This window comes from Trichoderma virens, assembly GCF_000170995.1.
Source record: "Trichoderma virens Gv29-8 chromosome Unknown TRIVIscaffold_85, whole genome shotgun sequence".
Lineage (NCBI taxonomy): Eukaryota > Fungi > Ascomycota > Sordariomycetes > Hypocreales > Hypocreaceae > Trichoderma > Trichoderma virens.
Window position 1 is genome coordinate 114,067 of NW_014013664.1, and position 13,770 is coordinate 127,836.

The 13,770-nt window shown below is 49.2% G+C and overlaps 4 protein-coding genes across 4 annotated transcripts; 2 read left to right on the forward strand and 2 right to left on the reverse strand.

Annotated features, from left to right (window-relative positions):
- Nucleotides 1-2,322: 2,322 nt before the first annotated feature.
- TRIVIDRAFT_187017 (uncharacterized protein) lies at nt 2,323-3,533 on the forward strand (the record flags this gene model as incomplete). The annotated part of the gene is made up of 3 exons (XM_014097416.1): nt 2,323-2,400; nt 2,640-2,724; nt 2,977-3,533. The coding sequence occupies one exon, from the start codon at nt 3,046-3,048 to the stop codon at nt 3,220-3,222; it is 177 nt and encodes a 58-aa protein (XP_013952891.1).
- Nucleotides 3,534-5,418: 1,885 nt separating this feature from the next.
- Nucleotides 5,419-8,279, forward strand: TRIVIDRAFT_76187 (uncharacterized protein; the record flags this gene model as incomplete). Its single annotated transcript, XM_014097417.1, has 6 exons — nt 5,419-5,677; nt 5,741-5,949; nt 6,021-6,641; nt 6,701-7,003; nt 7,081-7,398; nt 7,459-8,279. The coding sequence occupies 6 exons, from the start codon at nt 5,419-5,421 to the stop codon at nt 7,930-7,932; spliced, it is 2,184 nt and encodes a 727-aa protein (XP_013952892.1).
- A 1,185-nt stretch (nt 8,280-9,464) lies between these two features.
- Nucleotides 9,465-10,298, reverse strand: TRIVIDRAFT_225255 (uncharacterized protein; the record flags this gene model as incomplete). Its single annotated transcript, XM_014097418.1, has 1 exon — nt 9,465-10,298. The coding sequence occupies one exon, from the start codon at nt 10,296-10,298 to the stop codon at nt 9,465-9,467; it is 834 nt and encodes a 277-aa protein (XP_013952893.1).
- Nucleotides 10,299-10,617: 319 nt separating this feature from the next.
- TRIVIDRAFT_88848 (uncharacterized protein) lies at nt 10,618-12,700 on the reverse strand (the record flags this gene model as incomplete). The annotated part of the gene is made up of 4 exons (XM_014097419.1): nt 10,618-11,431; nt 11,556-11,669; nt 11,747-12,336; nt 12,592-12,700. 4 exons carry the CDS (start codon nt 12,698-12,700, stop codon nt 10,913-10,915), a joined length of 1,332 nt encoding a protein of 443 aa, XP_013952894.1.
- Nucleotides 12,701-13,770: the final 1,070 nt, after the last annotated feature.

A 13,770-nucleotide genomic window follows, 5' to 3' on the forward strand; every position in this document is an offset into this window, starting at 1 on the left:
GGAAGGCAAGGCGAGAAACGGGATGTTTATCTGTTGCAGATGTTGTATAGGCCGATAGGTGTTTCTCACCTGCAGGATAAATTTCAATCTTAATATAAAATATATTATCGACTGTTTTCGAGTCATTAGGGAAGTCAATTAGGTAATCTTTAACGCAAATATAGTACTGATGGTTAATTCCTTGTGATAGTATTTGTACTCCTTGTGCTAGTATTTCTTACCTTTGGCTTTTTCCTGCTAATGATCGATTTGGCCACAATCTTTTCTTTGTACTATATTCATTCTGTCGGTGCCTTTCCTTAAATTGGCCCCGGCAATCGCTTCGGCAAATAAGCCCATTTTATCTACAGTGCTAAGGGAGGTTATCACAGATAGGTTTACCTACGCTACCAAGTCCTCAAGGGTTCACCCAAGTCATCAGATCCTCAACTGAGGGTTCATGGTCAATGTTGGCCTCATTCACCACCTCATCTACCACCTCTGAAGTCTCCGCCTGACGGGAAATAGAGGACTTATGGCTAGTCGTAAGAGCCTTAGATGACTCCGGCAGCTGAGATTGCAGCTGACGGATACAAATATCTTGCATCAATGCAAGCTCCAAGATATGTACTGCGGCTGCTTGATGCATTTAAATATCAAACGTCTCGTGCGCATATACTTTTTGTTTTTGATAGCGTTTCTCTTGGCTTTTCCTTATTAAAAAGAGACGATGATCTGGATTCAGTCTGGACCGCTTAGCGAGCGCATGTAGCATAATAATAAGACCGCAAAGCTTGGAGATTGGGACAATGCTAAACCTTGTGGGTTTTTAACCATAACTGGCGCAAGGCCCAACCTTGGGACAGTTGGCCACAAGATAGCCAGGTTTTTACAATAGGCACAAGTCAAACACAGATAGTTGCATATAGCCTTTGTAACACACACCCTGCTGCAAACAATACAATATCTTTTATCCCCGTAAAGAAGTATTATAACTTGATCTGGTGATCAGCTAAATTGCGCTAATAAGAGGGTAAGAAATATGTGACGTAGCTTAAATCGATCGACATATGTTAGCAATAGTTGCTGGAAAAACAAGGAGAAAGCTGATGAATATGTAGCCTTAGTCCTTTCAATTTATTTAAGCCAAACGCATATTGATGTACTAACTTAATACACTGGCTAGCTAATCTAGCAGTTTAACAAACGCCGGCTATCTGTTTTGCCTTACTAAGGTAAGTTGTCTGCTTCCGTAGTAACGTACTCTTTGATGCAGTATTCTGTGAAGAGATATAAGGTTCCAAAGTCCCAAACAATTAGCTGCAGAGGAACGTTAGGGGAAATGCGTGGGCAAAGGTTATTTTGAGGAAATGAGGAGATGTCGGCTATAGACGAACAACTGACCTCATAAGGAAAAAGACAAGAGAAAAAAAGAGAATTTTTTAAAAACAACTGTTGAAGGTAGAAAGAATTATAAGGCATGCTTGTACATTAGGAAAACTTGAAACAAAGCGAGAAAAAGATACAGATTAGCTCCTTACTTTGGAAATCAAAAGCAGGAAAAAAAAGAAGAAGAAGAAACAATAATCATAAATATTGGCTAGGGAGTCAAAAGAAAAAAAGAAAACTATAATTCTGGCACTTATACTCAGATAGTGTAATAATTGGCAAAAAGAAAACCCCCCGCGGGACTCGAACCCGCAATCTCAAGATTCCTCGTAGAAGTCTTGCGCCTTAGCCATTAGGCCAGGGGGGCTTCTCGAGCTACTGCTAGCTCCTTGTTGTGGGAATAGGGTGTCTCACTCTACTTATAAGCTCAATTCAATATACTACAGCTTTAATTGGCCGTTTGCTCTCGATTGAGTCTTCCTATTGGCACCATAATGGTCCGTGCACAGCCCGTTTCCAAAACCTATTGTAACTTTAAGCAATGAAAAAATAGCTTAAATAAAATAAAATAATTATATAAAAATTATATTTAAGTATTTTTTATCTTAATTTTCTAGAAATTTTTTTAAATTTTAATTTTAATGCTATATATAAGCTAAAATTACTGTAAGATAGTACCCTGCTGACACAGCAGCACAATCCCATAAAAGCACACTGGCCTATCTCTGATCAGCAGCGGCGATTACATAAAAGCGTCTAGACTATGCCACAAATGGCCTAAGGCGGCGAGTCCAGTCTGGGCCAGCTCAAGGGTCCTCTTGGGAAAAATTCAGGCACAATCGGCTCCACTAAAAAGTTGGATTGCAATTTCATGCAACATCACGAAACCACCAAAAGTCTGGGATAGACACAATTGCAAGACGAGAAAGGAGGATTCAAACGGCATATATGTTAAAAAATCATATTTGTTTTCATTATGAAGTTCTATGTAATGTCTACGGTGAGCACATAAGCTCTGGAATTCCTGTTCAGCTTTGCAAATGTTAGCTCGAGTTTCAGCCATCGCGTAAAAGACCAACATTGCGATAAGGGAAAAAAAAAAAAAAAAGAGAAAAAACATGTGTTTGATCAGACATCCAAGGAAGTATTAACCCTCATCTGTTCCAGAAAAAGGCTCATCGGAACTCGAGTGGAAACTGCGAATAGTGATGGAAATTTCATCATGAAAAACACATGTTGAAACGCTGTGATGTATATTGAAAGAGACTCACCATATGATGATCAGCAAAATGCTTCGCGGCTGCAGGGTTAATCGTGAATCAAATTGGGATAGCAAATGGCGAGGTATCTAGAAATCTATTGCTATAGCGTTAGCATAGCTGGTCAAGCAAGAAACAATTCTGCAATGAGCACGAGAGGATGAAGGTCAGACAAAGTATACTGGCAAGTAACAGACCCTGAGGATCCGAGCAGTCAAAACTTCTTCATGGTCGATTCGGTTGGGAAAAGAAGACGTTTAATAAGTGTCATCATGAAAAGGGGGAGCGGAAAATAGAAATTTTCCTGTGCGAGGGCAAAAATACATATCGCAAGGGGGGAAAAACTTACCATAAGCCAAAACCGCGTTTGTTTGCAAAACAAATCCCCAACATCCCAGCAAACACGCTGCCTTTCCAAATGAACCAGAAATCCTCGGGAGCCAAGAATCACACTCTTCGAATCATTTGCTGGCATTTGGAAAAGGCAGCCGAGCTGCAAGGGTGCAGGGTTTGCAAGCGGAAGGAAGAAGGTTGGAAGGAAAAGAGATCCGTCGGAAGCCCGCAGGCGGAAGTAGATATTCACAAACAGTGCTAGCAAAATTTTCCTCGCTCATTGCACTGTGAATGCTTCACGTGACGGCGACGCCCGCTTAAGGCACTAGCGGCGGCAGCCGAAAATTGGCGCCTCGGATTGCGTATCTAGTGACCGGAAAAACTGACTGCTAAGGCTGAATGCAGCGATAGGTGACGCAGGTTTTGTGACGAGATGATGTGGGTGCCTCTCTGCGGATAATTGTTGAGGTGCAGCGCAGTAGGCTGTATCGAGGCGACAGGTTGGTTCCAGAGTCTTACGCCTTTGTCATGGCCGTTCCAAGGTCCTGTACGGCATTTCGCCAAACGAGAGCGAGGTGTCAGATTTGGGGGGAAGCACGATTTCGGGTAATGGCGCGGGCGATGCTGCCAGGTACCAGGTATTCCGCCTCTGGAGCATGCAAGAAAGAGGTACCAGATGCTCGCTTATAGGCATAGAGCAATACTAGCGGTGATGGCTAGCGCGTACTTTGCCTCGGTAGAGAGGTAGCGATGCTATGATGAGAAGTGCCAGACGGGCCCAGCCACCGATTTTGGGGTTGGGCAGATGCTGGCGTGGAGTTACAGTAGGCATCTTGAAGAAATCTTGGAAAGGCTGAGGCGTGTTCACGAGGCAGTTTCGCAAGAGAAGAAGCGCAAAAGAGTGGTTGTAGGCGCATGCAATTTGATACCGGTGAATATTCCGCCAGTTTTGAGCGCAATGAGTTGAACTCTACGGAGTACTGGGGCCTTTTTTTGCAACTCTACTGCAAAGAGAGGCTTAGCGCATCTTGTGTCTGGCTTTTTGAAATGCGCCGAACGGAGTATATACAGCAAAGAAGACACACTTGCGACGCATACTTTCTTTTCTTTTGACAAACAAAAAAAAAGAAAAGAGGAAAAAAGAGGGACTGCGAACTGATACCTTTCCAACTATATCTATCTCATCGCCTTTTCCTCTTTTTCTTCTTCCTTTTCCTCGTGCGAGCAACATACCTATCTAGGTACCGGGTAGGCACTAGACTACTAGAAAGTACTTCCACCTCACCGCGCTACTTGCAAACCTCCCGCTACCACAGGTCAGCACCGCAAACACACGCCTCTCGCTGCCTTTTGATTGCCATCGTCAGAAGCGGGGCTCTGGAACGGGATAGTTGCATATTCTCCACCGCCGTCCCCTGGACCTCTCTCCCCTGGTCACTCGCGGCCACCCACTCATACCCACGCAGCAAAGATCCAACGCCGTCTCGCTCCCGCAGGCATTATCGACGCCTTGCCTGCACTGCGACGTCTTTCGTCTCGCCAGACGGCCTGGGACCTGACACAACTTTCTGGTTCTGATTCTGATCCTGCCCGCCTGTCTCTCGATTCCACTTGATTGCCCTCCTCTCCTCGTCCCGTCCCTTTGCCTCATCCCCGTTCCTGTGGGGGACAGTGCTGGGAGTCGCGCTGGGCACTTTTCCACGGCCTTTGCCAAACAGCCCGGTTGGGTCGGTTGCCTTCTACTAGGCTGAAGCTGGCTCTGCAGAATCCCGTTGAATCGGTCGGGGAGATATTTTCTTGCCTTCGCGCCCTGCATCGCGTCCCATCTGCCAGCCTCTTCTCTCTCGTTTCCCTTTGCTTACAACGGCCCGATCTGCCATTCCCGAACAAAAGTCACTTCTCCTTTGGGCTTATTCCCCTGCCTGCTGCCCACTCAGCCGCTAGACCTGTTATTTGTCACCCGTCGCAGTTGTCTTGAGTCGGGCTGGTGTGGTATCACGCATCGCACCACCAACTACCCATCGGACCGCATTAACTGCTGCCGATGCATCGTCGCCACTGCACGCCTCGTCGCTTCTTCTCGCTATAGATTCGTTTTTTTTTTTCCGATACGGATCTGCGCCTTTCGATCGATATTCCTTCCCTCCCAATTTTTGGACGCCCTGGGTACGGTGCAACTGTCTCCACCGCCTACTACCCCGTAATCCACGCTTTGTGGTTGCCGCGACGCGAACTTCGAAAGAAGAACAGACGGAGACGACAACAGAGCGAACTCAACCGACAACAATCGTCAGGCGGGCTCTCTCTACATCGGCGGCGCGCAACCTCTCACAGCCTTCGTCGTATGCTCCCGCGATAGTGTCTACGGGCGCTTGTCGATATCCACGCTGTGGATAGCCGACCTCAACTAGAGATGATGGCTACAAGTATGGGCCCCAACTTCGCGGGGCACCCTGCCATGGGGCATCCGGGAGTCGCAGGGCATCCCATAGGCGGTCCTGGCATGCCTCCCAACGCAGGCCAGCAAGGCGCGCCTGCCGGAATGCCTCACCAGTTCGCCGGCGGCCACATTGGCGTCTCCGGCCCTGGAGGCCCGGTCAACCCTGCTTTGATGGGCGCCATACCGCCCGGTGCCAGTCCTGGCCCGCACGCGGTCCATCAGCTAAGTCCCGCGCAGCAACAGCAAATGTTCCAGCAGCAGCATTTGCAGCAGCAGTGTAAGTGACGGGGGAGAATGAGCCTGGAGAAATCTCGTGGAACTAACGTGGGCGTCGGCGTAGTTGGCATGAATAACCCGAGCGCGCAAATGGCCGCTATTCGACAACAACAACTTCTTCATCAGCAACAGCGGCAAGCCATATTCGCCCAGCAGTTTCAAAACATGGGAGCTGCTGGTGTTAACGGTATGCCTATGGGCATGCAGCTCAGCCCTCAGCAACTTCATCAACTTAGACAGCGTAATGCTGCTGCCGGATTGGGTCATGTAGCTGTAAGTTACTTCCATGTAGGCTTTAATAGTGATGACAGGAGCAAGACGCTTACACACATCTCTCATTCTAGGGGCACACTCCTCAGGCGATTATGGCTCAACAGTTAGCTCTTCAACAACATGCGGCGCAGCAGCAAGCAGCGCAACAGCAAGCCGCCCAGCAGGCGCAACAGCAGGCGCAGCAGCAAGCGGCGCATAATCAGCAAATGTCGGCCGGTCATAACCCAGCGCAGCACATGGCAATGAATGCACAACCTATGCCGGGCATGCCACAGCAGAACCCCATGGCCGCTGCTGCCGCCGCCGCTCAGACACAGATGAGTGCACAGCAACAACAGGCTCAGCAGCCGCAGGGCCAACCTCAGCCGCAGCAACAGCAGCAGCAGCAGCAGCCTGGTCCCCAGTCACAGCCAACGCCTCAGCAAACCTCACAGGCCGGTACACCAGCTCCGTCAGGACAGCAGACACCGTCCCAGACACCCGCACCGACACCCGTTCATGCAAACCAGATCCCGCCAGGTCAAGCTCAGCCTCAGCAAGCTCAAGCACCAAACCAAGCTCAGATGGCCGCTGCTGCCACACAGCAGCTCATGGCGAATTCCATGATGCAACAACAGCAGCTGAGGGAAGGGATGAAGACCCGGTGCCTCTTGAAACTGATGCAGTTTGGCGAACGCCTCAGTGGCTTTCCTGTAGGGTCTCTCCGAAATGCTCAAAGCGGAGTTTTGATTGCTAACACACGACTATTTAGGGAGCGAAGAGTAAAGACGACCTATCATACTGGAATAGATTTGTAGCCCAATTCTTCTCATCACCCAACGGCGTGTTCCGATTTTCATTACACGTAGGCGAGTCCGACGACACACCAGATAAGCAATATGAAATTGCCTACCCAGCGATTGCTCGATTCTTCCACACCAATTACAGCAGTGGCGTTAAGAGTATGCAGCTCATTCTCGATAGCGGAAGTAGTGATAGGCCGCTACCCGGAGACTGCTACTGTATTGAGAACCCCAATGCCAGTTTCGTCTACTGGTATGAGACAGGATCACATGTATGTTCTCTACCTGCAATATTCAAGCAGCCCTATCTATCTTATTTGCGCGGGTTGCTGACTTGACTTTTCTTCAGCTCGTGGCCAAGGGTACACTCCGTGCTCAATTTGATGCCGACCAAAAGATCGAATTATTCGAATTCCTCACCGTAAGACATGAAGAATACGTCTCCCGGAAACACGTGATCGAAGCTGCAAAACCGGCACACGAATGGTATAAGGAGTGGCGTAGCTTGAATACGATAGATGGCAAGCAGTCGCCAGAAATGTCCAAGAAAGGAAAATCTCGCCAGCTCAAGTCGCCCCAGAAGGAGCCGCCTGGAGTTCTTGTTGATCTACCAGACTCGGCAGTTAACAGTAAGGGAGTGACAGAGGCTGTGCATCAGTTCCTCGAGGTATGTGAACACGGGACTATGGGTGAGTGAAGGAAAGGCAAAAACTAACCAGGTGCGTAGATCGTGGAAGTAATGGGCCAGATGAACCCTCTGTTTGGATTCTACCACTCCAACCCTGGCCTTAGTCCCTACGGCGCCCTTGAGCAATACGTAGCAACTCAGATCAACAGCGCAACACCGATAATGAATGGACAGGCCATGGCACAAGGGCCAAGGACGCCTAGTTTTGGGCAATTCCCGATGGGAGCCAGCCCTGCGGCAGTGCACATGAACCTACCTGGATCGCCTCACATCGGCAGCCCTGCGCCAGGCCAAGCACCTGGTATGCAGCTCCAGCCAAGCCAGCAGGGGACAAGCTCAAGTGGGCCGAGCGCAAACACGTCACCGGCTTCCAACAAGCGTCGCCGTCCGTCTACCGTCAAGGTCGAAGATGATTCCGCCACACCGGGTTCTGGTCAAGTCAACGGAATACAGAACAGGGGCAAACCTCAAACACCTCGGATGGCCAAACGCCTTAAAGGCAGCACGACTTGAGGTGCGGTAATACACGATTCACGTTGTCGGACATCTTCTCCTGCCTACGGTTCACAACTATGCCGTAGCACGCATCACGTCCATTTTTTTAATGTCCCTAATCATCATGCAGCATGGTGGCGTCTCTTGCTTGAATATTTTTTATGCTTTCCAAGTATTTTGTTTTATGTTGGCCTTTGTTGATTGATATTGGACAAGTTGGAAAAAAGCTCTGTTTTACAAAAGAGAAACTGGGACGGCGTACTGGTCTCTTTGGCAGTATGCGTGTCTCGGTGGCCGTTTGAAAACGCCGTGCTTCCCGCACGTCCCTTGTGTCGGTGGATTGATACCCAGCGGTTGGTGTGTGCATATGTTGGCAATGACCAAGACCCGGAGAGCAGTTGGACACGCTGAGTGGGAAGCATTGTTGATTCACACGGCTCCGAAAGGACCCAGTGCTCTTTTCCTTTTCCAACATTGTTGTGCTCTCTAAATGACGATATATACGGAGTAGACGCCATGAGATGAGGCGTTTTGGGTCTTGCAACGATGTGCGGCAGTTTAGCGAAGGGAACATTAGAGTTGTGTTGGCGCTGACGGGAGAGAAAAGGAGGATAGGCTCTTATAATTTGGGTAACGGAGTTACTCGTGTACGATAAATTTTATCTCGGAAGACTCGACCTGCCTGGTGGTTTTTGCTTTTACTGCGCCTCGCTTGATTTCTTTTCTCTCTTCCCTGGTTCCACGCTTCCATGGCCAATTTTTCTTTCTATATATATTTCTACCTGGGGATCCCGTCTATCCTCATTCCCCATAACTGTTTGCAAGCAGTGTGTGTCCCAATATGGGGCCGGCACAGCATAAAAGCACTACTCCAATAGCTGGTCAAGACAGAATATTTCGTTTACCCCCCATAGCAGAACCTGAGAGGGCTGCTGTGAGGCAGATGAAGCAACAAAACGAGAGATAGAGAGAGAGAGAGAGAGAGAGGTGTCGGTTGATGGGAGATGTCGGGATTCGAACCATGTGGCGTCGCTGTCAGTCGCCTTCTCTATTTCTCTATTTCTCTTGGTTGTTTGGCGGAGAACTTCCTCCCCCTACTTTCTTTCTTTCTTCTTTATCTTTTTTCTTTCTTGCTTTCTTGCCTTTGTTCCCCTTTTTCTTGGCGTTTAGGAGTTCCGTCACGCAGTCGCTATTTCGATATATAAGCAAGATGGTTCTTTATTTTTCTTTCTTTCTTTTTCGAAAAGGAGAAGACAAAAAAAAAAAACTGGTGTTTTTTTGGAATACAGGGTGTACAAGGGGTGATTATTGTTTTCGTGCTTTTTTTTTATTATAGTATACTGGGGGAATTCTTGTATTGGATTTTTTTTCTTTCTCGTTTTTGGTATACGATGGACAGTGTCTTAGTCGCACATACTGATTTGTCTTTATTATGAAAGTTGCTTCAACTACATGTGCTGTGACGCCTTCCTCCATGCTCTTGTGAAATATGATCCCTCCTCGGTTGCAGCCGTGACGATGATGATGACGGCGGTGATGTTGCTGCTTTGTCAGTCTGTAGTTGTCGTCACAGCTGGAGTTGGAGCTGGAGTTGCATCCGCAGTTGTCGTAGCCACATCGGCATCTCCATCTCCATCTCCATCTCCATCAGCATCAGCATCAGCATCAGCATCAGCATCAGCATCAGCATCACCATTCGGAACACTTGCGCTCATATCGACCACGACAATCGCCTCAAAGCTCTCCCTCCTTATATACCGCACCGCCTCCTCCCAAACCCTCTCATCGACATCCAGCGTCACCACTCTGACCACATCCGCGGGAATCTCCAGCCGTCCTCCCCCCAACCCAACCTGCATCCCACACGACCCCCCTTCTCTGCCCGCGCTCCCCCTGGGCATCACATACAGCTTCACTTTCGCAGCATCGATCCTGCCCCCGGCATGTCGAATCGTCAGCCCATGAAGTCCACTCCACGACCCAATCGCCGCCAATAGCCCGTCTCGACTCGGCACGATGTTTTCCCAGGCGGCGTGAATCCCGCACCAAGGGTGATGATGACGGCCCTCACCTGTCGCGTGACCGAAATAAATCACTTTGAAACCCTTGCTGGGCGGAAAAGCGCTTGTTGGAGGAGCTCCTGGCGGCAGGATGGACACGTTCAGCGGGAGTGAAATCGGAACGGGCATGACGACGACCGGGGGAGACGAGATCATCGTCATGGGTAGAGGGACAACAGGCTGAACTTGTTGCTGTTGTATTGCTAGAAACTGTGATAGCGGCGACATAGCAACCACCATCGGCTGCTGAAAGACATGGTATTGCAAGGGTTGAGACATCTGGGTCGTGAAGCCGGGAATAGAGATATAGTTGTAAAATGCCATCGTCAGCTCATTCAAGCGCTTTTTTACGTATCGATGTAAAAAGGTGAGAAGAATGATGGATGCTCTCGATGAGAAGAATAGGAAGGAAACGGCTATTGATAATTGTTTGTAACTGTCCATGATGATCTTCTGCTTAACAAACCTTCTCTTGGCAGTGATTTACGACACCAGGGAAGTTTGAACGAGGTTGAGTTGAGGTCTATTGTGAATCACATATGCACATGTATTCATCACAAATGGCATAACAAATCATCTTCTTCTCCTACAATGATGGGTCTCTTACATGTCCCCCGAGTCATCACATAGCAAAAGAGCAACTAAGAGATTATTGCATTTTATTTGAGAGTCAAGCAATCATAAACTCACCCCTTAATCCTTGGCCGATGACAATGCATTCCGTGTACAACGTTTACCATTTCCAATCCAATAACCACATGAGTACAAGCGTAAATAAGATGGTATACTAGTCCTTTTGTGCCGCTGGTCGGCAATTCTGATCCTTGCTCTCCCCCAAACTCCGTATACTTTCAGTTAATGGTCAACTTATATGCTTCCAATATGTCCTCATCCTGTCCTTCGTTCCTTTTCCCCCACAGCTCCCATCTCGCGACTGCTCAGAGGCTCTCGGGAGTGGGATTCTCGTGCTTAGCAGTACTTCCCTTTCCTCGCCAAGTGCTAACGGCAGGAATGTGAGCCTCATATCGAACCTCCTCGGTGCCATACGCCCTTGGCGTTAGCTTGATCAATGTGTGAAGCGGCACATTCATCCAGGGACTCTTTGCCTGGTCTTTCTTCATAAAGTATGCATAGATGCAGCGCAAAACTGCCTGGTGCGTCACAATGAGAATGTCCTCACTACGTTCCAGTTCCATTATGATGGGCTCCAGACGGATGACCACGTCACGGTAAGACTCGCCACCGCGGTATCGGTAGTTATACTTGTCCTCATCACGGGCCGCAAAGTCTTCGGGGTAGCGATCCTTGATTTCCTGGTACGTCAGACCGTCGCACACGCCTGAGTCTAATTCATCCAGCGCTTTCCATTGCAGTTGGTTATAGTGCGGCGGGAGGAATCTGGCTGTGGCAATGGTACGTTTCAACGTCGAGGTCCACACTGTCAGTGGGCGGTCATCCTAATTGGTCATTGTCAGCGCTGGTCCTACGAAGCGCACACCTTTTCTTATTTGCCAACGGGTGAATACGAGAGCTTCGCATTGCAAGAAATTCATCGCAACCAGGAAGGGGTATAAAACGTACCCCGACAGACTCTCGCACCAGTTCCGGTAGCTTCTTGGCATACAGCTCGCCTCGGGGAGACAACAGCATGTCACCACCAATGCGCCCACTTAGATTATATAGAGATTCTCCGTGCTATAGGTTGTAACAAAGGCAATCAGTATGATGAATAGGGGAGACGCGCCTTGGCACAGACTGGGATGATTGCTTACCCTTGATAGCCAGACTGATCGTGGCCGGATATGCAGATTCATGAGGTAGTAGACGATGCGACTTTGAAGATAGTCTTGAATGCGGTTAATGATGACTTGCTTGCCGACGTTCATCAGCTTCAGGTAGGTGTAGCTGTCCTCGTCATCGTCGGCGTTGATGGTTTTGTAAACCTTCTCATAGTGGCTGATGCGGTTGCGAAAGTCTTGGGCTGCTTCTTCAGGATCTTGGCCGCGATAGTCGGGGCTTGTTAGCTTGACATCACGGATATTGGCCATGATGACCTCCTCATCGTCGCACTTGCTCTCGACAAAGAGCACTTCAATGCCATGAGCGGTGCACGTGTCCATGACCCATTTGCGGCGTTCCTTTGTAGAATTGGTTGCGTCCAGGATGCCGACAACGCCGCCGGTGCGGAACCAGGCAAGCATGTCAGCAACGGCGGCCTCGGCAGCCGCACGGCGCTTCCGCTCTCCTTCGGGATTGTTAAAATCAAAGAAGTCGGCGGTCGGCTGTGGAGCGTCATGGCGCCGATAGTTGCCGACATTGAAAGTCGCTGCTGGAATCGACAGCCATTGTAGGTATCTCTGGGCTGTGAATCCGAACAAGCAGAGGAAGAATACTGTTAGCTAGATTTCATAGAGTTCATGTGAAGTGGCGTGAGAAAATGGAGGAAATCAGGCACTTTGGATGCTAGGGGAAGAGGGGAAGAAATGGCCCAAAAAGTAGACATTTTGGGGACATGCATGGGGCGGGATGCAAGTGCTGTATAGGAATATATCGGAACCAGGGAATAGGTTTTCACACAACGAAGAAGAAAAAACCACACTTTGGGAAATACACATACCTAGCTGGGCAATGTAACTCTTTCCGCGGGCTGGGAGACCAACCATGACAACACATATCTTTGTGTCCTCGACCTGAACCCCCACGCCATTGTTAGTTTTCGACGGCATTGTCAAGATGATGAAGCCAGCGATGCTGCAGCGGCAGTTTGCTAAAATCAAGTATGCTAATACGGTGTTTAGGGTGTGATAGCAGAGGCATCCGGCGAGACGGCTGATACATATGAGGGCGAAGCAGGAGTAGAGGAGGCAACAGTAACAGCAGCAGAGGCAATGGCAACAAGGGCAATAGCAGAGGACGGCCTGGCCCTCGGATCCCTCCTGAGAGAGAAGGCGAAGGTGAATTCAGCTGATGGATGAAACCGGGAGACAGCCCAGCGGCGCAGAGGATGTCAGGCGTGGGTTGCGTGAGGGTGGCTGAAGACGTCGACAGCAGGTTCAATCAATGAGCGAGAGACGGCTAATCGAACAGAGCGTGACGAGAAGCCCGGCAATGGCGAGTGCGTCAAGGGGTGTTGATTCAAGACTGCGCGCGTGAGGGTGTGGGAATGAGTGAGGCAGCTCAAAAGGGTCCAAGTTTGAATCGACGTCAAGCCGCTTTAGTGGCTGATGGGCACTAAGCCTCAGTGGTCGAGCGAAAACCCACAGCCGAGGCAAGCCTGCAGACGGGCAGCGGGAAAAATTGCTGCAGGGCGGGTAGCACCGCAGCAGAGATGACGGCGGCTGTGATTGGAGGCGGATGACGATGTGAAGATGCAATTCTGCCGTCGATTTTTTTTTGTCGTTTGTCGTGGATGAGGAGAAGAAGAACAAACAAATTCCTCTCTGGAGACAAGGTTTTTGTGGAGATGGAAAAGCAATGATTGTGGATAAGGCAACGAAGAAAAAGAACCTCTTAGTAACCGGTATATCGGCACCCAGAAGTATTGCCTAGTACCAAGCGTTGGCGGTGGTGGCTGCTCGTGACTCGCAGATACAAAATCCGGTACAAGATACCCCAGATCGTCAAGGTACCCGTATACCCGTATCGTATCGGATCGAGCAAGGCAAGTGCGCACCACGTTGGGCAATGCCCAAAGCCCAAAGCCCAGATAGGCAGTGGCAGGTGCTGGAGAAGGTAGGTAGTTCCTGCCAAGCGGAAACAAGCCCAGACGTCGGTTTATCCTGTTGATTGTAACAGG